This window comes from Vidua macroura, chromosome 23, assembly GCF_024509145.1.
Source record: "Vidua macroura isolate BioBank_ID:100142 chromosome 23, ASM2450914v1, whole genome shotgun sequence".
Taxonomy (NCBI): domain Eukaryota; kingdom Metazoa; phylum Chordata; class Aves; order Passeriformes; family Viduidae; genus Vidua; species Vidua macroura.
In genome coordinates this window covers 6536961-6563015 of record NC_071593.1, presented here as the reverse complement: position 1 = coordinate 6563015, position 26055 = coordinate 6536961, and the positions used below count along the sequence as shown (strand labels likewise).

General features: G+C 44.5%; 1 protein-coding gene and 1 long non-coding RNA gene across 3 annotated transcripts; both read left to right on the top strand.

Moving 5' to 3' along the window:
- The first annotated feature begins 269 nt into the window (after window positions 1-269).
- On the top strand, window positions 270-7453 carry TMEM88B (transmembrane protein 88B). Of its 2 annotated transcripts, XM_053997697.1 has the most exons (3): window positions 270-1190; window positions 2203-3492; window positions 6431-7453. In XM_053997697.1, exons 2-3 carry the CDS (start codon window positions 3223-3225, stop codon window positions 6695-6697), a joined length of 537 nt encoding a protein of 178 aa, XP_053853672.1. In that variant the 5' UTR covers window positions 270-1190; window positions 2203-3222; the 3' UTR covers window positions 6698-7453. The 2 variants fall into 2 exon arrangements, with proteins under 2 accessions (XP_053853672.1, XP_053853671.1); XM_053997696.1 differs by lacking the exon at window positions 270-1190 and having other exon boundaries at window positions 1778-3492.
- Window positions 7454-9943: 2490 nt separating this feature from the next.
- Window positions 9944-13811, top strand: LOC128818392 (uncharacterized). The gene is made up of 4 exons (XR_008440471.1): window positions 9944-10035; window positions 10666-10894; window positions 11736-12096; window positions 13234-13811. It is a non-coding gene; the product is annotated as an uncharacterized LOC128818392 (long non-coding RNA).
- The last annotated feature ends 12244 nt before the right edge of the window (window positions 13812-26055 follow it).

Sequence of the window (26055 nt, the reverse complement as noted above, 5' to 3'; positions counted from 1 at the left end):
CTTCCTCCAGCCTTTCCCCCTGTCCTTTCTCCGGTCCTTCCTCCAGCCTTTCCCCCGGTTTTTCCTCTGGTCGTTCCACCGATCCTTCTCCTGATCCTTCCCGGTCGTTTTCCCAGCTCTTCCTCCAGTTCTTCCCCTTCTCCCCATCTTCCCCTTGCCCTTCCTCCAGTCCTTCTGCTGTCCCCAGCCCTTTTCCCGGTCCTTCCCCGGCCTTTTCCCGGTCCTTCCCCGGCCTTTCTGCCTCCCCCGGCTCCTCTCTCAGAGCACAGTGCCTTTTCCCTGTGCTGGGCATCCTCTGCCCCAGCCTGAGGAGAGCCGTGGAATCATGGAATATCCTGAGCTGGAAAGGACCCACCGGGATCATCAGTCCAGCCCCTGGCCCTGCACAGACACTCCAAAATCCCACTCTGTGCATCCCTGGGAGTGTTATCCAAACCCTCCTGGAGCTGTGCCTGTTCCCTGAGGAGCCTGGTCAGTGCCCCAGAACCATCTGGGGGGAAGAACCTTTCCCAAAATCCGACCTAAACCTCCCCTGACACAGCTCCAACCATTTCCTCAGGTCACCAGAAACCTTCACCCTCTGGGTGGAGAACCTTTACCCGATCCCAGCCCTCTCAAGCGACCACAGCACCCTCACCACCTGCCTGAGGTGTGACCCAAACCAGCCCAAACCCACAGCTCAGCTGGGAACAGGCACACACGGTGTGCTGGGGTTGTACCAAAACTCCCTGTAAAAAGGAGCTGGGCTGCTTGGAGTGTGCGTCCCCACAGCTCAGTGAGGGATTTGGGATTTTGTGTATCCCCAGCAGTGCTCCAGCCACCAGTGTGAGAAGATCTGGTGTTGTTTCCAGTGGCTGGAAGGATTCCATAGTGGATAACAAGCCTTACAGCATCCTCTAAGGGTTAGGGTTAGAGAATAAGAAACATAAATTGAAAATTTATGAACTGCAGCAAACCACAAGATGGTGCTGCCAGAAAATGATTCCATGGGAGCAGCAGTCCTTGGCGTCAGAGAACTGATGGATTTTTCTGATGCTTTTTAATCATCACCACTTCCAGCATCTCAAAGCAATCATGCTCCTGTTATAAACTGCTCCATCATCAAGATCTTCCCCACTTCTGGGAAAGTCCTTGTTAAGAATGTGGAAATTTCAGGGAATTAGAGAGAAATCTTTCTTCATATCGCTGAGGTTTGTCTGACACAAAGTTCGCTTGGTTATTACAAGAACCAGTAGAAAATAAATGTACAACACACAATTTTCAGACCTCCCTGAAAAGGTTAAAATGCATTTTCATGACAGCAAAAGAACTTTGGAAAGTTTCACTGGATTTAGCAAAGCTTCTTAGAATTTATGGCACTTTTATGAATGCTTAGGTTGTGTTTCACCACACCCCGGGGCCATCACCAGCAGATGGTAAAAGCAGCTGTAGGATTTTTAGTTGCCCAGCACCGAGCTCATTTTTCCATGGTTTAAGCCTAAAATTGATTTCTCTTCCTATAGTTTTGGGTTGGGTTCCTTCTGTTTGTATGACTCGTCCTTTTTTCCACTTTGAAGGCATAAATCAAATTTGAAAAATATTATGTCTTTAAATCTAAACAGAATTTAGACAGGCAGAGCAACTGCTGAGACTCTCAGAGCTCCCTGCCACTTGTCACATTTATGGTTTCCTGCACAGCTTCAGATTTTATTATTAACACTGTCTGTGGCCTGTGCAGCACTGAAAACAGGATGGATCCAGCAGTTATTTCCCTCGGGATGTCTGGACAGATCCGAGAAGAGATTTCACATTTTGCAGCTGGGGTGGAGGCTGCTGCCCTGCAAACTCCCCTGGGAGCCATCCCAGCCCGAGAGTGCAGGGAAGGAACACGATGGAAATGGACTTGTCACACTCTGCTGTCTGCCTTAGAGGTTGTTTCTCTCTGCATTTTTTAATATCCGTCTCTTATTACCGCCACTGTATCTTGGAGGCTACACAGGCATGGAGATGGCACTGAAATTCTTCAATAATATTGATCTTATGAGGTAGATGAAATAACTGATAATTGCTGTGCCTCCTCTATGGGAGTATCAATATGTTCTGCAAACAATAACAGATGACTGCAGGGGACAGCTGATTTCTGAGGAATACAGTGATTATTATCAATTCCTCTAAGGTGTTTTTTTGTTTTTGTTTTGTGTTTTTTTTTTTTTTTTAATCTAGAGAGGACTTTTAGAAAATGAATCAGAGGCAGAATAATTAAAGTTGGAGAGGAGAGGGACCATCTTGACCCTTGATGGATGGCTGGATTGTGGCTCTCGGGTGCTGCGTGTTAAATCCCATCCGTGGGGAGACAGATGTGGAGGATTGGCCAGCACAGAGAGCACTGAGGCTGTTCTGTAAACACAGCAGCCTTGCAAAGCTGAGCTCAGAAGGGACCACACTGCTGGGTGTGAGTGGCTGCAGCTGAGAGCAGTGACACCACCACACACTGCTCCCATCTCTGCTGCACGGGGCGGGCAGCAGGACTCCAGAGGCTGGGAAACAGCTCCTGTCCTTCCTCTTCACTGCTCACCTCGTTTGGATGAGACCTGGGCAGGAATATTTGTTTGGGTACAGGGTGAAGAGCATGGAAAGGTGATCTGAAGACAAGGAACTGCCTGTGGGTGCCTAAACCTGATATTCTCAACACCCGGACCTGATATTCTGAATACCTAAGCCTGATCTGATGAACACCTAAGCCTGACATCCTGAACATCTAAGCCTGATATTCTGAGCACCTGAGCCTGATATCCTGAACCTAAGCCTGACATCCTGAACACCCAGCTGAGCTCGAAGGTGGAGGGGGATACCAAAGCCCACTGAGCAGCCCATCACAGCTACCACAGCAACCCTCTGGGACCTCTGGGGATTGTAATCCTGGGAAAAACAACAGCAAATTCTGTAGGACTCTGGATTCTAAACCAAAATAGAAATTAGTGCCAAACTTCCAGGAGATCTGCTTTGGGACTGAGGCTGGGAAAAGCACCTGAAGGAAGCAAACTGTGCTGAGCAGGTCCTGGAAGAGCAGGGGGCCCAAGGAGAGCTTTCCTTGCTTGCTCCACGATGATCTCTAGTTAAGGGCTCCTGGCCACGTGTGGAAGAGGCAGAAGAAGCTTTTGCAAGCTCCTTCCCAGCTCTGTTAGACCAAAAGCAAGGAAATACTTTTGCATAAGAGCGTGGGTTGGTGGATCTTCTTGGAGGATGTCTGGCCAGCACCCTGAGGACTTTGGAGCAGAAATCCTGTCGGAAAAGTCCCGGATGATCCCTGGGCTCCCCCCGTATGACATGGATGACCAGCTCCTTCCCAGGGAGCCCCGCAGCCCCTGGTGCTGCCTGGCCTGGACCCTGGTGATAGGAACCATGAACTCCCTGGTCTTCCTCCTGAATTTGCTCCTGATGTTTGTTATTTTCACCGTCGTGCTGCTTCCTACCATCGTGGTGGTTTACTTTGGCTTCCAGTGCCACTCCCAGGTAAGTGCCACTCCTCAAGGGCAGGGCCACACCTGAGGGTTCTTTTGAGCCCAGACTCCCCAGGTTTTGGCTTTGTTTCCCTGAGGAAACAGATTTTTCCCTGTGTGAATAGTCTGGGCTGACAAGGACAGGCATGGTGGGAAATTGGGCGATGAAGTTGTGTCCCCATGGAAGTGCCAGGTGAGGTGAACACGCTCCCTGCCCCGATGGAGTTGCTGCTTGCATTTTAATTTCACAATATTTCTCTCTTCCCTGGGATTTTTTGTCACTGAGAGCTGCCAACCTGAGCTCCAGAGCTCAGAGTCCTGCCTGGGCTCTGGTAGGGTTTGCTGCTTTCTGTTTAAGTGAGTTTAAGATCCATTAGGACCTGCCTAATGATAGGATTAGTCAAATCTGACAGAATATATAATCCCCTTCTCGTGCCAATCTAGCATTCCTGTTCCCAAACATTCTGTGCATTCCTCACACCAAAAATGAGCCTCCTTTGTCCATCCAGACTCTCTTTGCTGCCCTCTGCATTGCATCACTTCCTTACTTACAAACCCCTTCTTGGTATATTCCTTTAAACATTTTTGGGATCACTGGACCAAGGGTGGATGTGAAAAAGCAATTCCCTGTTTTCCTTGCAGGCATGGGCTCTTTGACCAGCTCAATGTGCCTTTTTCATAAGCCATAAACAGGGCCTGCAAATTGGACTGAAAATGGGAAAAAAAACCTCCCAGAACTGCCTCTTCCAGCTTCCCTCACCTTGGAAAACCTCAAGTTCTCCTTTGCACTCACACTCAAATGTTGCCCTGATTTTTCAAAGTGTTATGTTTTCTTTTATGGTTCTTTTGAAAGTTTGAAAGTTCTCATAAAACTTCTTTAGCCTTCTCATAATGTTTATATATTTAAGAGTCACAGTTCCCACCCAATTTCACGTATAAATAGAATAATTTACATATTTCTCTGTGGGTGGAGAGAAATAATTAATTGATCTTTGGAGCAGTGTGGTTGGAGAGGTGGCAATTCCATCAATCCACGGTCACCTTTGGAATTCTGTAAATACCAGATGTTTGAATAAAACTGAGTCTTTTTCTCTTTTGACCTTACCAAGCTCCTGTGTGCTCATTTCGTGCCCAACAGCAGCACTCAAAGGCTTTGAGGAGATGCAGGATGTTTTTTGAGTGCAGCCAAGTGGTCCAGAAGTGAAAGCCCCTGAGCTGCTGGAAGCTCTGAGGAGTCTTTTAACCTCAGCCTTTCCTTTAATGCAATCATAGCAAGGGATTGTGGCTTCCTTTGAGCTTTCCAGCAGCCAGAGGCTGATTTCTGCACTGCAGCTCCATTCGATGGATTTATTGTTGGTTTTTAGCTTGATGGGTTGCGTTTCTTTCACTGCTGAAAGGAGAAAAGAACAAAGTCTGGGGACGCTGAGGCTGCCTGCAGCATTTGGAGCGCAGAACAAGCGAGTGCCCCGCTCAGCTCTGCTGCTGCCAGCGTGGAAGGAGGGTTTCAAACCACTCAGGCAGGCCCAGAGAGGTTTTCTTTGCAAGTGGTCCTCCCTGGCAGGTTTTGCAGGCAGAAATGAGCGTACACATGTCGCTATTGGACACAAAATGAGCACACAGGAGCTTGGTGAGTTCAAAAGAGAAAAGAGCCAGTTTTACTCAAACATCTGGTATTTCTAGAATTCCAAAGGTGACCGTGGATTGATGGAATTGCCACCTCTCCAACCACACTGCTCCAAAGATCAATCAATCATTTCTCTCTGCCCACAGAGAAATATGTAAATTATTCTATTTATACATGGAATTGTGTGGGAACTGTGACTCCCAAATATGTAAACATTATCAGAAGGTAAAAGAAGTTTGACGAGAACTTCCAAACTTTCAAAAAAAATAAAAGAAAACTTAACACTTTTAAAGATCAAAACAAGATACACAGAGAGCAGAACACCAAGGGGCCTGGAGAGCCACAGAATGACTGGCATCTGTCTGCAGAATTGAACAGATTTCCATATTTCTATTTATTTTTATTTACATATGTATATATTTATAAATATATTTTCTATTTATTTTTAATTATATAAAATATAAATGTATATATTTAATATAAATTTATAACATAATATATTTTTATAAAAACTATATACATAATTAAAAAAAAATTCTTTATTATTCCCAGTGTTGTGCCACCCACACCAATGTAGCACCAGGAGGCTTTTGGATTTGGTTTGTGCCTATCAAATGCTGTTGGATAATTGAATAAAGATGAGTGTTTCCTGCTCCAGGATCAGTGTGCAGTGCTCTTGTCTCCCAGGGATCATTGAAAGATTGATTAAGATGTGTTATCAGTCACAGAGTGTACCTGAAGATCACTCAGCTCTGAGAGAGGCAGCAAAAAAAAAATGTTTTCTTTTTCCATGAAAACATCAGAAACTCAAGGGTGTTTTGGCTGTCAGCACCAGGGCACATGACAGGGGTGGCCCTGGCAGAGCTGGGACTTTTCACAGAATTCACAGAATCCCAGGTTGGAAGAGACCTTCAAGATCATCGAGTCCAACCCAGCCCCAGCACCTCAACTCAACCCTGGCACCCAGAGCCACATCCAGGCTTTGTTAAACACACCCAGGGATGGTGACTGCACCACCTCCCCGGGCAGGGAGAACTTTATCCCCCTTTCTGTAAAAAACTTTATCCCCCTTTCTGTAAAAAACTTTATCACCCTTTCTGTAAAAATCTTTATCACTCTTTCTGTAAAAAACTTTTTCCTGATAACCAACCTGTATTTCCCTTGGTGCAGCTTAAGATTGTGTCCTCTGTTCTGTCAGTTCCTGGAGAAAGAGCCCAACCCCAGCTGGCCACAGCCACCTCTCAGGGAGCTGTGGAGAGGGATAAGGTCACTCACTGGAGCTCTTTTCCAATTTAATGATCCTGGTTGTGCCTCTCTCTCCCCACAGGTGCTGCACTCCTCTGCCCGCTACTGCAAGAGCATCCTGGACGACAACAGCTCCTCTGCCCTCATCATCCTGGGCTTTGTCATCATGTCCCCACTGCTGGTGGTGGCCATGGCCATTTACTGCAGCCTGGCACGGCGCCTGCAGCTCCTGGTGTGCTTCCAGCCCTACAGCCTGGCCCTGTACAAGGGGGGCCGCTGGTGCCGCCGCGGGGAGGGGGCTCCGTGCTGTGCCAGGGGCTGGGGCACCCAGCTCAAGGCCTGGGTGTGACCCTGCAGCACCAGCAGTGTCCCCTCCCTGTGCCCCGTCCTCATCCTCAGCCCTCCCTGCAGAGCTGCTGCTGCTCAGCCAATTCACCCGGTGGTTTATCCCAAAAATCTGCATTGGAGTGGAAACACGGCGTGGGACAGGTGTGGGATGGGCAGGGCAGCTTCATCCTCCCAGATCCTTCCAAATCCTTCCATCCTTCCAAATAAACCCTGTGGTTTATCCCAAAAACCTGCAATAGAGTGGAAACACAGCATGGGACAGGTGTGGGATGGGCAGGGCAGCTTCATCCTTCCAAATCCTTCCGAATCCTTCCATCCTTCCAAATAAACCCTCTGGTTTATCCCAAAAATCTGCAATGGAGTGGAAACACAGCATGGGACAGGTGTGGGATGGGCAGGGCAGCTTCATCCTTCCAAATCACCCCGTGGTTTATCCCAAAAATCTGCAATGGAGCGAAAACATAGTGTGGGAGAGGTGTGGAGAAGGCAGGGCAGCTTCATCCTCCCAAATCCTTCAATCCTTCCAAATCACCCCGTGGTTTATCCCAAAAACCTGCAATGGAGTGGAAACACGCGTGGGACAGGTGTGGGGAGGGCAGGGCAGCTTCATCCTCCCAAATTCTCTCTGGTGTTGTTTTTGGTGTTGTTTGTTGGTGTTGTTCCTGCTCATCACTGGCTGCTGTCCCCTTTAGAACCATTTGGTCTGCCCTTTAGAACCTTTCCCAGTTTTCTGGAGAAATAAAGTTTGTGCCCAATCCCCCCTGGAGGAGTTTGCTCTGTCTTAGCCCTGGCTGCAGCAGAACCACCTCTTGTTCTCCACCTGGTAGCACTGTAGGGTAAAATGGAATTTTTGTTCCCTTTCTGAGGATTGATTTTTCCTGCTATTTGCCCTGTGTGGCCCCGATACCACCCAGAGGAATAACCAGGGGTGGCTACAGGGGGAAGTGAACTGGAGGGAAAAAAAAAAAGGAGGAAAACGAGTTGACATTTTCTGACAGGACTGAAGAAAAACAAGAAAGTTCTGTTGCAGGCAAGGAGATTGTGCTAGAGGATAACAAGGTTTTGCCTGAGGGCAGTGTCTGCTCACTGGGTACAGATATTTGATATGAGCTGCTGTTCCTTTTGCTCACCTGTGGTTTAATCCAACTGCTTTGGAAAGGAAAACACTCTTGAGCCTGGCAGGTATTGTAATGAACCCTCCCCGCTGCTGTCCCGGCAAAGAAACCCAGAGTTATTTGCTACAGCCTCCCCAGTAAAGCAAAATTGTATTTCATTTGGTATTTCACTTCACAGAGTATTTTAATAACGAAGGGGAAATGAATTTACCTGCAGTGCCAGCAGCAGAGCAGACAGCCCAGGTGCCCCTCAGGCTGTCCTGGCAGGGGCAGAGCCCCAGCCAGACATCCCAGCAGTGCTGCAGCTCCGAGGCGAAGCTGGCTTGATCCTAAATTTCCTGTGGAGAGCACAGAGCCATATCCTGAGCCTTGGATCAGGTCCTGAGGCAGCTGTGCCAGCCTGCAGGGCCCGTGTGCCAGGCAGGGACTGTGCCACAGATGTGGGGGATCCCTGGCTCTGCCTCCTCTTCATTCCCACAGGCAGGGCTTTGTCCTGGCAGCTCCCAAACCAGCCCAGAGCACAGCAGGGAGGACAGAGAGAAATTTATTTTCACTGGTTTATTAGTTTTTTTTTTTTTTAAAGTTCAACAATGTGTGGATTTAATTCCCCTGCAAGATCTCCACGCTCAGAGCCACGGCCCTGACCTGGTTCTGAGGCACCTCAGAAGACACTAAAACACATTTCCTTTGGTCAGGTCCGTGTTTGTTATTTGTGCTGCCCTGTCACTGGCTGGTCCAGGTGAAGCACAGGAAGGTGCCTCAGTGGTTATCAGAAGCCTTCAGCTGTTGGAACACTCAGCTGGGGGTGCTGCAAACACAAACCATCTGTCAGGCTGAGCTGAGATCAGGAAGAGCATCTTCCAGAGCCAAGGACAACAGAGAATTTATGGGAAGGATGCTCCGTTCCTGCTCCGAGGGAGGCCAGGGGAAAGGAAGCTGGAACCTGCTGCACATACCATGAGAGGATGTGCTGCTGCTCCCCAGCTCATCCCGGGCCCTTCAATGCTCCAAGTGCTTCATTTTCTGTGGAAAACTCTCCAGCTAATTTGGCAGGATCTGCATGGTAATATAACATGGTAATAAAGCCCCGATGACATGTTCTGGACAGTTCCTTGTGCTCTCTCCACTGCTTCACTGAAACTTGAGTGTCTTCAGGGAAGCTTCCCCTGTGCTCCCTCCCCTCTCTCTAACTGGGCACTGGTGATTGTTTCCAGCTCTGCTGGAGAACTTGGTTAGAATGGATGGAAGTGATTAAAGAAGAGACTTTTTAAGGAAAAAATAAAAAACAAAGAGACTTTTAAAGTGATTAAGGAAAGAATTATCTGGGAGTGCCTTCAAGGGCCCCTCCTCTCAGCTGATCCTCCAGAGTGGGGCACAAACTGCCCTGGGAATGCTCCCCTGGGCACTGAGTTAGCTGTCACCCTCTGCCTTGGTTTGGAAAGACAGGTGTCTGCTGAGGAAGGCAGGAGCCTCCCCTGAAATGGAAAAATGTAGATCCTTCTGAATAATAATGAAAATAAAAATTAAAAAAAAATAGATCCTCCTTCCGAATTGTTATAAATTTGAAATTGAAGGTGGAGGCCAGCCTGGCAGGGCAGCTGGGTGCCAGCAGGAGAGGCTGGCGTGCCCCCGAGCCCCGCTGGGCCATCCCCCAGAGGGGAAGAGCAGGCAGGACGTGCAGGGCTGGACCTTTCAGTGGTTTCTGTGAACCTCGGGGGGAAGATGAGAATCAAAGCCAGAGCTCCCAGCCAAGCCAGAGGTGCTGGCTGCTTTCCTGTTGCCCTGATTTTTCAAAGTGTTAAGTTTTCTTTTACAGTTCTTTTGAAAGTTTTGAAGTTCTCATCAAACTTCTTCAGCCTTCTGACAATGTTTCCATATTTCTACTGCAGTTCTCACACACTGTTCATGTAAACAATGATTGTTTTGCATTCTTTTTTGTGGGAGGAGAGAATTGATGGATGTTGGTTTGACCAGTGTGGTTGGAGAAGTGGCAGTTTCACCCTCCCATCCACTGTCACTTTTAGAATTCTATATATTGCGAGGTCAGAAATAAAATTGGCTCTTTTTCTCTCCAAACTTCTGTGTCCTCATTTCGTGTCCAATAGCAACAGTTTCCCTCTCTGCTTTCAGGTGCTGCCAGCTCCACTTGTGCCTCCTCCATTGTTCCCAAGCTCAGGACAGAGCTGAGGAAACCAAGCCCTAGACCCTACAGGGATGAACAGAGGTAAAATTAGAAACCAGGGGAGCAGACTTCCTCCAGATTGCTGCTGCTGGAAGCCCAAAATATCTGCTCTGTCCCTGAGAAGTCCTTCACCAGCTTCCCCTCACCGCTCAGGGCTGTTTCAGGCTCAGCATATTTGGGGAAAAAATTGCCTTTTGGTGTCTATTTCAGCTGTGCTGGCCAGCAGCCCTCACATTTGGATAATCCCACTGTGATGTGCAATGGTGAACTCTCACCATTAAAAGCAAATATCATTTATACATGTTAAGAGAAGTTTTATAGATTTATAGTTATGTTTTACCCCCTTGAGTTGTTATCAGGGCTGGTCTGGGACATTTGGGAGGGTTGGCTTGTTACAGTGGCAGCACCTGACCTCCAATCAAGATTTAAGAATTTAAAGTTAAATCCTTAAAGGACTTAAACTTAAATCTTAAATCCTTAACTTAAATGGACAGAGAAGGAGTGGATGGATAGAATTTTGGGAGGGCTAAAGGGTTAAAAGGCAAAACCTCCATGGTGTGGATGAGCACAGGGTGGGAAAAATCCTCTGCTCCCAGCGCTGTAATATTTTCTTTATTCAGTCTTCTATCTCTGCTAATGTTTTAATAAACCTTTTTAATTTTTTTTTTTTAGAAGCGAGGATCATTTCTCCCAGCACCTTTCTGGGTCCCTCAAGCAGCTGCTGCTGAGGTGCAAAGAGAGCCCCTCTGTGCACACAGCGCTCAGTGTGTGAGAGGAACAAATGTTTGGGAACAAAACTCCTCATCCTCACCCCTGTCCTGGAAGGAGCTCGGCTGTGCAGGGCCTGCCTCTGTGCCAGGGACCTGGGCATGGGAAGGAGGGAAGGAATCCAGCCAGACTGGTGTGTGGGAAATGGATTTGTAGGGAATTCTCAAAGCCTCAAAGGCAGCGAGGCTCCTGCTCTTCCCCCCTGGGCAGATTCCCTCGTGGAAACTCTGCGGGCTCGGGTGATGGGGCAGGGAGTGGGGGTTATGCGTGGTTTATGTGTGATTTATGTGATTTATGTATGATTTATGTGTGATTTATGTGTGATTTATGTGTGATTTATGTGTGATTTATGTGTGATTTTTATGTGATTTATATGTGATGATTTATGTGTGTGATTTATGTGTGATTTTTATGTGATTTATATGTGATTTATATGTGATTTATATGTGATTTATGTGTGATTTATATGTGATGATTTATGTGTGATTCATGTGATTTATGTGTGATTTATGTAATTTATATGTGATTTATGGGTGATTTATGTGTGATTTATGTGTGGTGTATGTGTGGTTTATGTGTGATTTATGTGTATTAATTTATGTGTGATTTATGTGAGATTTATATGTGATTTATGTGTGATTTATGTGTGTGATTTATGTGTGATTTATGTGATTTATATGTGATTTATGTGTGTTGATTTATGTTTGATTTATGTATGATTTATATGTGATTTTTTGTGATGTATGTGTGATTTATGTGTGATTTATGTGATTTATGTGTGATTTATGTGAGATTTATATGTGATTTTTTGTGATTTATGTGTGATTTATATGTGATTTATGTGTAATTTCTGTGTGATGATTTGTGTGTGATTTATGTGGGATTTAGGTGTGATTTATATGTGATTTATATGTGATTTATGTGATTTATATGTGATTTCTGTGTGGTTTATGCTCCACTCTGCTGATGTCCAGGCAGGATTTTCCTGCAGCGTTCATTCCCATCCCAAATCCTGGCCCCACGAGGCACCTGCACCTCCAGAGCTTCGCTGAACTCGTGGGAAAAAAGAGAAGAATTGGTGAAGAATTGGTGCTTGGAGGAGGAGCTGACTCGGAGCTGAGCCCGTGCCTCCTTGAAGGCTCCCACAGTGTGTGCAGCTGTGTGCAAAGCCTGAGATCAGAAATGCTGATTTAGAAATGCCATGGGACAGGACAGACATTGCTGAGAGAGAAATGGAACCAGAAACAAGTTTCAAAGGATGGCCTTGCAAAAAAAGATTAGATACTTTGGAAAAATGGAACTATGAAAGATGCACTGGAGGAGGAGTTACGAGGGGTGGGTTATTATTTTAATTTTAGATTTATTTAACTTTAGATGGTTGGCTTTAGGCATTTACAGCACGGTGTGACCGAGCTCCTGTTTCTTCTTGGAGCCAGCTCCCCTCTCTCACACTCCCTTTCCCCTCTGAGGTCTCACCCCTGGCTGGGATTGTGGCACTTTTGGGGACAGATGTTGTGACAAAGAGCAATTTTCTCTCAGGCACCAGCTGCCCTTCACCTGCTGCTGGACACGTTTCATCTGCTGTGGAGTCTGGCCCAGCCTGAGGCACAAAAAAATCCCTTTTGCTTGAGATGCTCCTTCTAGGCACAGCTGGGCTCCAGATACTCAGAAATCCAGAGAAAAAAAAATAATTCACAGAGAGGAAATCAGTCAGTGCTTCAGAGCACCAGGGAATTTTAGCTCAGGCTACAGGGGAAGGGTTCATTCAGCCTCCTGATTTCCTGCTTGTTCATGATCCCATACTCCATATCCCACAGAAACAGAGGGAGCAGGGAGAAGGGAAAAAAAAAACAAAACCCTTTTGCCTGGCTGCAATTAAAGATGATTTCTATTTTAAAGAATGGAAATCATTCAGCTGAATGAGGGTGTGAATAACTCTCATTTTTCTGGTTTGTTCTCATACCCGGGCGTGGCTCTGCCTACCTGGGCTAGACCATTCCTGTCAGCACCTGGAAAATCAGCTTTCCTTGGGATTGCACAGGTCCTGTGGGTGGGACTCACCTCATGCTTGGTTCCTGCATGAAGGGCCCTTTGTTCAGGGGGGGTTTTGGTGCTTGCTTTTGTAATTTTGCTTGCAACTTCTTGCTGCTCCTCGCCATGATTTTACCCACACCGTGATTTTAGCCACGCCAAAAGTGGCAGGCAAAGCGTGTGGGGAGATTTTGGGCTTGTCTCATGGAGACAGCAGTGATGGGGGAACAGGGTTTGTTGTGCCCTGGGAGCTGGGAAAAGGCAGCTGGAAGGAAATTTCTGGGTGTACAAATTGCTGCAGCAGCAGAATTCCCTCATTCCCACCAAGAAGCAGCAAAGCTGTGTTTGTGCTGAGCCACTCCACAGCAAGGTTCCCACTGATCATGATTAGAGGGGGAAACAGGAGACCAAAAAAATCCCTTTTTATTTTTTTTGTCCCAGGACAGCCTTGAAAGAGAGAGGAAAACAATCCCTGGATAGTGGAATTGCAGCCCAGCACAGTTCCAGAACAGATGTTGCATCTCCCTGTCAGTGCTGCTGGATGTGGCTGCTCAGAAAAACCCCATGAACATCCTGGAGACGAGGAAAATTCCCTCCAAAGCCTGGCCAAGTGTTTCTCTGGCAGCAGACATTTCCATGAGGTCACTCTTGGAGCTCCTCCCGTGTCTGGATGGTTCACAACCAGAAACTTCAATATTTTGGGTTTTGTGACCCCTCCTGTGTCCCACTCTGGTCCAGCATGGGGCAAAAGGGGCTTTGAGTTCCTGCTGGCATCCTCCAGGATTTGGGATCCTGCAGGATCTGGCTCGGTCTCCAGCTCCCCTGCTCCTTCCAGAGCTGCTCACAGGAAAGTCTTGTCAGCCCTGATTAATTATCAACTGTAACAAAAGATTATTCAAGATTACACAATTAATTATCAACTGTAACAAAAGATGATTCCAGGAATCCCTGCACTAAAACTGTCTGCTTTTTGATCTGCAATCCTGGAAAAATGCTGGATTCAGGGCAGGGGCAGAGGTGCCACATGTGGGGTGAAAAAAAATGTGGGTTTTTGCTGGGTTCTGCTGGTGAAAGCTGCAGCAGTGATGTCTCCTCACATCCTGCCATGGATTGGCCTGAAGGGCCAGGAGAGAACAGGGGGAGAACCCCAGAATTCCACCTTTTGGAGATTTGTAGGAATTCCCTGAAGGGACAGAAGCCTCGGGAGCTCATGATGGAAGCAGTAACACGAATAATCTGAGGGACTGCAAGCAAAAATGACTGCAAGCAAAAATCCTTTTTTTTTTTTTTTTTTTTTTTTTTTTTAAAGTTTCACTGTTCCATTCTGCATCAGTTTCCCTTGGCTTCCCTTCTGGGACATCTCTCCACCCTGTTCCAGGTGTTCCCTCCACCCCTGCCCAGCTTGCCAGTCCTGGAGATGATGGAAGAGAGAGAACAAATGCGGAGAGAAGCTCTGAGTGCCTTTTCTTGGCAAAGCACCCCCACAGCAGCGTCCCTGACAGGTGCCAGGAAGCGAAGCAGAGGCAGAAAAAGCCCCGTGTGTGGGAGGGCTCTGCCAAACAGGATCTGCCACGCTTCCCCTGGATGCCCAGGGAGCAGGGAGAGGGGAGCAGGGCAAACCCCACACTTGGAGCAGCCCAAGCACCACCTGAGCTTCCCAGCTGGAAAAGTGGTTTTTTTTTTTCCCATTTCCACTGTTTTCCACCCATTTTTTGCAGAAATCTCTGCAGCCTTGGTTGCCCTTTGGAGAGGCAGCAGGGAAAATGGCAGTGGAAGTGGTGAGTGCTCCTTCATTCCCCGACTCAGGGCTGCAGCTGGGAAGGGGAGGGATGCTGGAATTGCAGATTTTTAGGGAGCACCAGGATCTGGGTGCACAGGGTCAGAGCTGGTGTGGGTCTGTGGCTGTTCCCATTTCCCCTCAATGTTTGGTGGCATTCCCAGTGAGCCATCCCATTCTGGGGGGGATTTTTAGGGCCATTCTCTAGGAGTTTGCTGTAGAGGCAGATTTCCACGTGGCTGATCTGTTCAGAACCCTCACATTTTGAGGACCTCAATTCCTCTTAAGAATTCCTCCTCCCTAATGCGTCTTCCTGGATTTTATTTGATTTCTCATTCCTGTTGGGAAGTGGGGAGTGTGGATGGGCTCTGCTCTCTCACCTGCCTCTTCTTCCTTGGCTGAAAAAGCAAATTTACCTTGCAGAAAGAGCATGACCCCCCTTGTGGAAGAGCAGAGAGGACATTTCTGCCCAACAGTGCCACTTTTTTTGTGGCTGAAAAAGCAAATTTATCTTGCAAGAAAGTCCATGGAAGAGCAGAGAGGACATTTCTGCCCAACAGTGCCACTTTTTTTGTGGCTGAAAAAGCAAATTTATCTTGCAGAAAGAGCCTGACCCCCCTGTGGAAGAGCAGAGAGGACATTTCTGCCCAACAGTGCCACTCATTTGTGGGGGGATATTTGTGCTCTGCCTGTTCTTTCATCGTTCAGGAATTACAGCACCCGGCTCTGGAACAAAAGTCCCTTATCCCCAGACAGAGACGGGGATTGTTTGGGTGGCTTTGCACAAATCTTTCTCCAGGAGCTGCTGGAATGGCAGCTTTTCCCCAGGCTGACGTGGGAGGGTGTGAGGCTGGCAGGGAGGAAGGGATGGATGGCAGAGCAGTTCCCTGTCGCTGTCAGACACGAAATGAGAGCTCGGTAAGTTCAAAAGAGAAGAAGAAACTGATTTTATTTCTGACCTCGCAGTATATGGAATTCTAAAAGTGACAGTGGATGGGAGGATGGAATTGCCACCTCTCCAACCACACTGGTGAAACCAACATCCATCAATTCTCTCTTTTCACAAAGAAGAATATAAAACAATCATTATTTACATGAACAGTGCAGGAGAACTCCAGTAGAAATATGTGAACATCAGAAGAAAACTTTTAAAAGAGCTTTAAAACTTTCAAAAGAACTATAAAAGAAAACACTTTTAAAAATCAGTGCAACAGTTCCCAGCAGAGTCCTCCACTTCCCTGGGCTTCTTTATCTTTCAGTGTGGGAAATTAATTTGTAGAGAATTTTTTTAAAGCCTAACTTTTTTTTTAAAGCCTAACAGAAGGCCTAACATCGTTGGTTTCCAATTGTGATGCTGTGAATTATAACATCTGTACTGCCTCACCCTTTGCGTGAGACTGAAAACGGAATAAAAGTTTTAAAAGCCTTAAAAACTCTCAGTTTCCCCATCCCTGGGTCAGAAAAGAGCTTAATCCGACACATCAGGATTTCTAATCTGCCTTTTTTTTTTTGGACTGGAAATAGCAACTTGTTGATGGCAGCAAGGCTCATCCCCCTTCTCCTTCCACGTTTCACCCAGGCAGTCCATGCTGCCCTCGCAGGGCCCTGTCCAGGGCAGCTCGAGGTGGAGCACACGGGATTGTGTCCCCAAAGGGCTCCCAGCGAGGCTCCTGCTCTTCCCCTGGGCTGATTCCCCCGTGGAAACTCTGCGGGGTCGGGTGATGGGGCAGGGGAGGGGGTTATGTGTGATTTATATGATTTATGAGTGATTTATATGTGATTTTTGTGTGATTTATATGTGATTTTTGTGTGATTTATGTGATGATTTATGTGTGATTTATGTGATTTATATGTGATTGGTGTGATTTATGAGTGATTTATGAGTGACTTATATGTGATTTTGTGTGATTTACGAGATTTCTGTGTGATTTATGTGATTTATGTGTGATTTATGTATGGTTTATGTATGGTTTATGTGTGATTTATATGTGGTTTACAAGTGATTTATATGTGATTTATGTGTGATGATTTATGTGTGATTTATGGGTGATTTATATGTGATTTTTGTGTGATTTATGTGTGTGATTTAGGTGTGATTTATGTGTGATTTATGTGATTTTTGAGTGATTTATATGTGATGATTTATGTGTGATGATTTATGTGTGATTTATATGTAATTTATATGTGATTTATGTGTGATTTATATGTGATTTTTTGTGTGATTTGTGTGATTTATGTGTGATGATATATGTGTGATTTATGTATGGTTTATGTGTGATTTATATGTGGTTTATATGTGATTTATGTGTTATTTATGTGATTGGTGTGATTTAGGTGTGATGATTTATGTGTAATTTATATGTGATTTATATGTGATTTTTGTGTGGTTTATGTGTAATTTATATGTGATTTCTGTGTGATTTAGGTGTGATTTCTGTGTGATTTAGGTGTGATTTCTGTGTGATTTATATGTGATTTAGGTGTGATTTAGGTGTGATTTATATGTGATTTATATGTGATTTCTGTGTGATTTATGTGATTTATGTGTGATTTCTGTGTGATTTAGGTGTGATTTCTGTGTGATTTATATGTGATTTAGGTGTGATTTAGGTGTAATTTATATGTGATTTATATGTGATTTCTGTGTGGTTTATGCTCCACTCTGCTGATGTCCAGGCAGGATTTTCCTGCAGCGTTCATTCCCATCCCAAATCCTGGCCCCACGAGGCACCTGCACCTCCAGAGCTTCGCTGAACTCGTGGAAAAAAAAGGGAAGAATTGGTGAAGAATTGGTGCTTGGAGGAGGAGCTGAGCCCCTCTGACCCCAAAGCACCTCGAGTTCCCAAGGGCTGCAGGAGCTGGGGGCAGCTGGCCAAGGCCAGGGGGGCTGGAGGAGCCCTGCTGGGGCCACCACGAGTCATTCCCTGCCCTCCCACTGCCCCCCAGCCGCCCTGCACACAAAAAGGGCCGATTGTTTTTTGGTGCTCAGAGCTTTGCTTGTGCCCTTCTCCCCGAGAGCAGCACGTGGGGGGGGAAAAAAACCCCACAGCAAATCCCAGCTTGGAGTGGGTTATAAACGCTGGCAATGAGGGCGTGGAAAACGCCAATCACTTGGTTTTTACAAGTTTTAAAGTTTAATTATCATAAAATGGTTATAGAAATGGTAACACAATTAGAGGAATAAAAATTTAGAGTTAGGACAATTACAAGACAATAAAAAGCAAAGAATTCCGGATGCTCTCGGGCCCTTAAGCCACGACAAGCATGCCTGGTGAACAAAGGAATCACCTTAAAAGCAACAGCCTGTTGCATATACAAAACACTTCATGATTATGCTATATTTTATTTAAAACAAGAAATTCGTCTGGTACTTGTCAAAAAGTTTCTGTCAATCCCCAGGCACATTCGAGTCTAAGTCAGGCTTGAAGAAGTTCGTTTCTGTTGACAAGGAAAGCCATAAATTCCTCTTCTCTGGAAAATTTAGGGGTTGCTGTAATTGTTTTCCTTGTGTGAAGAATTTCTTGATTATCTCATCTCTTTCTTGAGCTGGTTAAAAGGTATCTTACATAGCATAGTTTCTATTTTAACATTGTGTTATAAGTTAAAAATACATTCAACACACCACTGGAGAGAATGAATACAGCGTAACTTTCCAACATTACACATGTAATATTCATTGTAGCTATTGCGAAAAGCCAATCATAAAACATGCATTTTTCACAAGGGGTTGGTGCCATTCTGGAGCGGGGAAATAAATGGGAGAGCAGCCCCGGAGTGGCCCCGTTTGCAGCTCTGCTGCAGCCACAGCCCAGCTGGAGCTGTTCCACCCCAGTGTGGCACATTTAGGGCCGGCTTCATCCCAAAGTGAAGCCCCACTGATGCCTTTTGGGGCTACCTAAAAACACAAACCAGACAAAATTAGGAGAATTAAAAGCAGTTCTGTTTATTGAAGGGCCCTCAGGTACATTTAGGGCAGACAAAGCCCCCCAAAAAATGGACAACGAGTCACAGGGTTTTATATTTTTATAAGTTTGGTCCATTTGCATATTGGGGGTGAATCTTCCAATTACAGCTTCAGGTAATGAAGGGATTTATTCCAAGTTTGCTGCCCCCAAATTCATTTTTGTTTAACTTTTTTTGGGGCCTGAGGCAGTGAGGTGTCCTTGATTGCCAGGCCTGGAGAGGAATTGCTGTGTCTGGAAATAAAATGTGAAGACAGCAGCTCACACTGCACATGGAGTTGAGAGTTCTACACTGAAGAACATACAGGAAACACAGAAAATATTACATGAAAAAATAGAAAAGCTAAATACGTGAAAATGCAAAATAGATGGAAAATAGAAAAGCTAAATACAGGAAAATAGAAAATAGATGGAAAATAGAAAAGCTAAATATGTGAAAAAAGATGAAAAATAGAAAAGCTAAATATGTGGAAATAGAAAATATATGAAAAATAGAAAAGCTAAATATGTGAAAATAGAAAATAGGTGAAAAATAGAAAAGCTAAATATGTGGAAATAGAAAATACATGAAAAATAGAAAATACGTGAAAAGTAGAAAAGCTAAATACAGGAAAATAGAAAATACGTGAAAAATAGAAAAGCTAAATATGTGAAAAAAGATGAAAAATAGAAAAGATAAATATGTGGAAATAGAAAATAGATGAAAAATAGAACAGCTAAATACATTAAAATAGAAAATAGATGAAAAATAGAAAAGCTAAATATGTGAAAATAGAAAATATATGAAAAAATAGAAAAGCTAAATATGTGGAAATAGAAAATAGATAAAAAAACCAGAAAAGCTAAATACGTGAAAATAGAAAATATATTAAAAAATAGAAAAGCTAAATACATGACAATAGAAAATAGGTGAAAAATAGAAAAGCTAAATATGTGGAAATAGAAAATAGATGAAAAAAAGAAAAGCTAAATACGTGAAAATAGAAAATAGATAAAAAATAGAAAAGCTAAATACATGATAATAGAAAATAGATGAAAAATAGAAAAGCTAAATATGTGAAAATAGAAAATATATTAAAAAATAGAAAAGCTAAATACATGATAATATAAAATAGATGAAAAATAGAAAAGCTAAATACATGACAATAGAAAATACGTGAAAAATAGAAAAGCCAAATATGTGGAAACAGAAAACAGATGCAAAAACCCCGAAAAGCTGAAATCCTGAGGAAGAACAAGAAGGCTGCAGGGAGTGGAGAGGCTGGAGCTGTCACCTGGCTCCTGAGGCTGCTGCAAAATCAGCCTGACTCCAGATTCCAGGCTGGGAGCAGCGAGCTCTGGGCCAGCGCTGCTGCAGCTGGGGCCAGCAGCTTCTCCTGGTGGCAACCAGCCCCACGCTGCTCCCCTGAGCTGCTCTGGCTGGATTTGGGTGCTCAGAGACCCGTCCCTCACTGTCCCTGCTGCTTTCTCCTCTCCCACCACGCTCAGAGCCTGGCAGGAGTGACAAAAATCCTCCAAATTCCAGCCAAAATCCAGCTGCGGCCAGGGGTTGTGGCCCCAGGAAAAGGGGAATCATGTCCTGAAACAGGAGGCAGGGATGGAACAGCCAAAAAAAAAAAGCCATGAGAGGGTTAATTCAGCCTGACAGGGCCCTGAGTGGGGCTGGAGGCTGAAAATCTGCCCTGATTTAAGGAAATTTGGGGTAGAATGTGAAGAAATTTGGGGTAGAATGTGAAGGGAGAGAAGCAGGTGCCAGGGCAGCCTCCTGGGGGAGGGAATCTGATCTCCTCTGCTCTGGTTGTTCCTGTGCTCCCTGCAGATAAACACAGCTCTCCAAATGCTGGAGTCTCCTCTGCATCCCTGCAGAGGGGAAAAAATAAAAATAAAAACAAGAAAAAGTGAAAAGACAAATAAAAAACAAACAAAGAACCCAAACCAAATAAAACCAAGCAAAAAAAAACCCCAAAACCCAACAAAACACCTCAAAAAACAAAAAAAAACCCCACAAACAAAACAGAACCCAACAAAAAAAAAAAAAAACCCAAAAAACAAACAAACAAAAATCCAAATCAAACAAAAAGCCCCAAACCAAACCAAAAAACCAAAACCCAACAACAAAAAAAAAAAAAAACCAAAACAAAACAAAAAAATGAACCCAACCCAAACCAAACCAAAAAACCCAAACAAAAAAACCCAAAACCCAACAAAAAAAACCCAAAAAACCAAAAAAGACTCAAACCAAACCAAAAAACCCAAACAAAACAAAACCCAATGAAAAAAAAACCCAAAAAGCAAAAAAGACTCAAACCAAACAAACAAAAAAAAAAAACCCAAGAAAACCCAACCCAACCAAAAGATCCCAAAAAAAACCCCAACCACACAACAAAAAAAAAACCAAAACCCAACCAAAAAATCCCAAAAAAACCCAACCACACAACAAAAAAACCCCCAAAACTCAACCAAAAAATCCCAAAAAAACCCAACCACACAACAAAAAAATCCCAAAACCCAACCAAAAAATCCCAAAAAAACCCAACCACACAACAAAAAAACCCAATTAAAAAATCAAAACAAAAAAAAAGAGCCCCGAATTGCAACAAAATAAACCAAAAACTCCCCCAGATTGTTGCTTTGGGGTTTTTTCCTCTCTCCCAGCTGGACAAATGTAGGAGATCACAACTCCTGAGAGAGGCTGGGAGCTCTCCAGGCTCTTTGAGGGGAAGCAGCAGCTCCTTACGTCGGTGGAAATCCCTCAGGAAACCCAGTCCTGAGGAAATTCTCTTCAATTTGGCTTCCCCAAGTGCTCTGGGCTCTCCTAACAGGATGGAGACAGGACAAAGAAGTCAAGAAATAAGAAAATGAGCCGCTGCAAAGAATAGCCCGTGGCTAAAAATTGACTTTTTTCATGCAGACCTTGCTTGTGCTGCTTAGAAGTGAAGCCAAGTTTTGGAGCTATTTGGGTTCCTGGCGAGCAAAGGGAAAAAAGTTGGGGAAAAAAAAGGTCCTCAAGTCCTGTCTGCTGAAGGAAATGAAGCAGGAATTTCAGATCTTGGGGGATTTTTGCTTGAGATTCTCAGGGAGAAACGTGAAAGGTTCTCTTTGAATTGAATTGATGCCCAGGTGAATGCAAGGGATTATGAGCTGCATGGAAAAGTTGGCTCAGCCTGATCTGAATCAGCCTCTCCTCCCTCTGAAGCCTCTGGAAAGAGGGGCTGCAACTCAGAGATTTGCAGTTTATTAAAAAAATTAATATAAATTCTCATTTTAATTATAAATTATAATATAACATATAAATTATTATTACTATAAAACATCATTTTATGTAATTTAAACAATAAGAAATAATAGACATTTTAATTAATAACCTACATGTTAATTGATATTTATTTTAAATATTATTTAATTAATAATTATATACTATTGATATGAGATTTAATATAAAATTTAATATATAAATTTTTAAAATATATTATATAGATCTATCTAATCACTCAGAATCTATACACAAAAACATACAACAGCTAAAAAAAGTGTCAAAAATTAAAGCTAATAATAAAACTTAATTAAATAATTTATTTAATAAAATTTAACATAAGTAAAAAAACTTTAAAAAATAAGTTTATGCATTTTAATCATAATAATAATGATAATAATCATAGTCTTTTATTTTCTCCAATAAATTCAACAAATAATTAACAAAACTATTTAAAAAATTGATATGAGGATGTTCCCCACCTGGTTTTTTTTTGGGTTCAGTGTTTCTGGGCCTGTGTCCTGCCTGGTTTTTATGGGGTCAGTGTTTTTGGGTCTCTGTCCTGCCCAGGTTTTTTATGGGGTCAGCGTTTCTCAGGTGTGTCCTGTGTGGTTTGTTGTGGGGTCAGTGTTTCTGAGCCTGTGTCCTGCCTGGTTTTTGGGGTCAGTGTTTCTCAGGTGTCTCCTGCCTGGTTTTTTTTTTTTTTTTTTTTTTTTTTTTGCAGGGTTTAGTGTTTCTGAGCTTCTGTCCTACCTGTTTTTTTGGGGTCAGTGTTTCTGAGCCTGTGTCCTGCTTGTTTCTTTTGTGGGGTCAGTGTTTCTGGGCCTGTGTCCTGCTTGGTTTTTTTTTTTTTTTTTTTTTTGTGGGGTCAGTGTTTCTGAGCCTGTGTCCTGCCTGGTTTTGTGGGGTCAGTGTTTCTCAGGTGTTTCCTGCCTGGTTTTTTGGGGTCAGTGTTTCTCAGGTGTTTCCTGCCTGGTTTTTTGGGGTCAGTGTTTCTCAGGTGTTTCCTGCCTGGGTTTTTGTGGGGTCAGTGTTTCTGAGCCTGTGTCCTGCCTGGTTTTTTGTGGGGATCAGTGTTTCTGAGCCTGTGTCCTGCCTGGTTTTGTGGGGTCAGTGTTTCTCAGGTGTTTCCTGCCTGGTTTTTTGGGGTCAGTGTTTCTCAGGTGTTTCCTGCCTGGTTTTGTGGGGTCAGTGTTTCTCAGGTGTTTCCTGCCTGGTTTTTTTTGGGGTCAGTGTTTCTGAGCCTGTGTCCTGCCTGGTTTTTTGTGGGATCAGCGTTTCTGAGCCTGTGTCCTGCCTGGTTTTTTGTGGGATCAGCGTTTCTGAGCCTGTGTCCTGCCTGTTTTTGGGGGGTTCAGTGTTTCTGAGCCTGCTCCAGCTGTGGAATTTCAGCAATTCCAGACAAGAGCAAGGAGAAAATGAAATCTCTGTGCTTGAGGTACCCAAAATTCAGGGCTCAGAGCTCAGGCTGCTGCTTTTCACCCCACAAATGACCCCTTGTTCTTGTGCTGTGTGGCTTTTTAGGGAGCTTTGGGATAAAAAAGACCATCTATAAGCTCGACCTTACCTCACTGAGGAGTCATTCCCAGCACTGCTCATCCTCTGAGAAACATAAAACTGGTGAATGCTGCGGGTAAACACATCTATTTTTGTAGTTTGTCTCCCAAGTCAAACAAAAATAAGAGATGACTGCAGGCTGAGCCCTGCGTGACACGGCGGTAACTGAGAAGTGACAAACTCGGGGCCTGACCCCGGGCTGGACGTCAGGCTGGCATTTCTGGGGTCAGGGACTTGAAGTTGGTGCCCTGCAGCTGAGCAGGAATTAATGTGGCACAGTCGTTTTTGGGTGGGGGGGAGATTTGGGTGATGTTGGGATTTTCTGGTGGGATTTCTGCTGCTCTCAGCATCCTCTGAGTCAGATTTTGGGCTGATAAGAGCTGAGCAAGGTCCAGCCCAAGCCCTGTCCAGCAGGATTCCTGGCTCCTTGGGTGATTTTGTGCAGCTGGGGCTGCACAAGCATTCCCTGGAGTTCCAGGGGAAATTTTCACTCTCCTCACCCCACCCCAAAGCTGCTCTGCTTCCTTTCCAAACAGGGAATTTCCAAACTGCCATATATAGATCCCCCTCCAAACAAACCCAGCCACAAACAAGGCTGTGCTCCCAAAAGCTTGTTTGTTCCAGCTGCAGACAAGAGGATGATCTCTTCAGAAATTAGGGATTGTTTACATCCCTGGAATGTCACAGCAGCTGCAGCAAAACCTCCCCAGGCACTGAGGGCTCTAGGAAATACCTGAGCCCCAGCAAGGTCACCCTCAAAATTGTGGTGGGTTGGTTTTATTTGGGTTTTTTTTCCTACAATTATTCATTGTTGCTGGGTTGTTCTGTAGCTTGGCACGGGGAGAAGGTGCAGTGGTTTTGGTTTGCTAATTTTAGATTTTTTTAATTTTAAAATTTGAAAATTTTAGATTTTTTTTTAATTTTAAAATGTTATAGTTTTAATTGAATTTTTAATTTAAAAAATTAAAAACTAATAATTTAATTATTAAAATTTTTGATTTTTAAATTTTTAAACAGACTGTTATTACACAAAAAAGTTTTATATCACTTTCTTAAATTTCTTCTCATTCTAGGGTATCACCCCAAGAGAATTTTGTCCAAATTCATGGCAGGTGGAGAATGGGAGCTCAGAAGTGATGGGGAAGCAGAGATTTAAGCAGGAGCAAAGCTGGAGAGACACCTCTGGCTCCAGATGCAGGATGCTTCCAGGAAAGAATCAGCACAGGCACCAGGCTTAATGGAAACAGGATTTGCCAATTCCTGTAAAGTTTAAAAATAAACCCAAGCCCTGTGAGATCTAATGATTTTCCAGGCTGCTTTTTCCTGCTTGCACCTATTCCAGCAGGACTTAGAGGGAGATAAAGGCTCCCTCCAGGCTGCAGAGTATCCACAGGGATAAACTGGCAAAAAAACAGGGAATTATTGTGAGCTGAGCAGCACTTCCTTGGGAAGTGAGTAATGGAAGGAAATCATCTCCAAGAGAGCTCTGAATGGGTCTGGAGATGGGGCAGGAGGAGGATGGGATGGGATTTGATGGGATTTGGTGGGATTTGATGGGATTTGGTGGGATTTGATGGAAGCAGGTGGATGTCTGGGTTAGGGATGGAGGAAATTAGGGATCAGAATCAGCCTCTCCTCCCTCTGAAGCTTTCAACACAAATCTTGCAGCCTTTGGAAAGTGGGGCTGCCACTCAGAGAGGTGCAGTTTATAGAAATTTAATAGGAATTATCATTTTAAATATAAAATTATGACATCCTGGTTGCTGTCAGCTCCCCTGGGAGGCAGATGGGCCCCAAACTGGGAGGGGAACACAAACAAGTGCCCTCAACTGTTCCTTGGGAAGTGAGTAATGGAAGGAAACCATCTCCAAGGAGGCTCTGAATGGGTCTGGAGATGGGGCAGGAGGAGGATGGGATGGGATTTGATGGGATTTGATGGAAGCAGGTGGATGTCTGCCTTAGGGATGGAGGAAATTAGGGATCTGAATCAGCCTCTCCTCCCTCTGATGCTTTCAACACAAATCTTGCAGCCTTTGGAAAGAGGGGCTGCCACTCAGAGAGGTGCAGTTTATAAAAAATTCATATGAATCATCATTTAACTTATAAAATTATAAAATTATAACATCCTGGTTGCTGTCAGCTCCTCTGGGATGCAGATGGGCCCCAAACTGGGAGGGGAACACAAACAAGTGCCCTAAACCATCTCTGGTTTTTAACTGGATTTTCCATTTTTGGTGCATGAGTTTGGATACAACTTTTTTCCACTCTGAACAACCCAAACTCCTGGTGAGATTTTTTTTTACTATTCCCAGTGGAGAGGAAATAAAATTGGAGGAAATATTGCTCACCAGTGCCTGAAATCCCAAAAAGCTTCCAACATCTCTTCTTTGCTGCTTTTCAGCCTGGCCTGCTGGTCCCTGCCTGTGTCAGGGAGATGAGGATTGAAGGATCTCTTCAGAACTGGATGTAATTTTCCAGCTTTTCCCTCTGCTGGTAACACCTTGGACCTGTCCAGAGGGAAAAATCCTACAAGGAAAAGGGAATTGTTGTCACCTCACCTCACAAATGCAGATGTGAGGAGAGCAGGGCAGCCCTGGGAGAGGGAATTGGGGTTTATTTCTTGATGTTCTGGCAGAAATGCCCTGCACAGAGGGGCACGGAGGGGCTGAACCTCAACATCTCTGGTGTTTGCTCCCCTCCCCTCACCCAGCAAG

Coding starts and splice junctions, on each gene's coding strand:
- TMEM88B (XM_053997697.1), top strand. CDS start 3,223: ATGTCTGGCCAGCACCCTGAGGACTTTGGAGCAGAAATCCTGTCGGAA. Junction 3,493..6,430: donor GCTTCCAGTGCCACTCCCAG/GTAAGTGCCACT, acceptor CTCTCCCCACAG/GTGCTGCACTCCTCTGCCCG.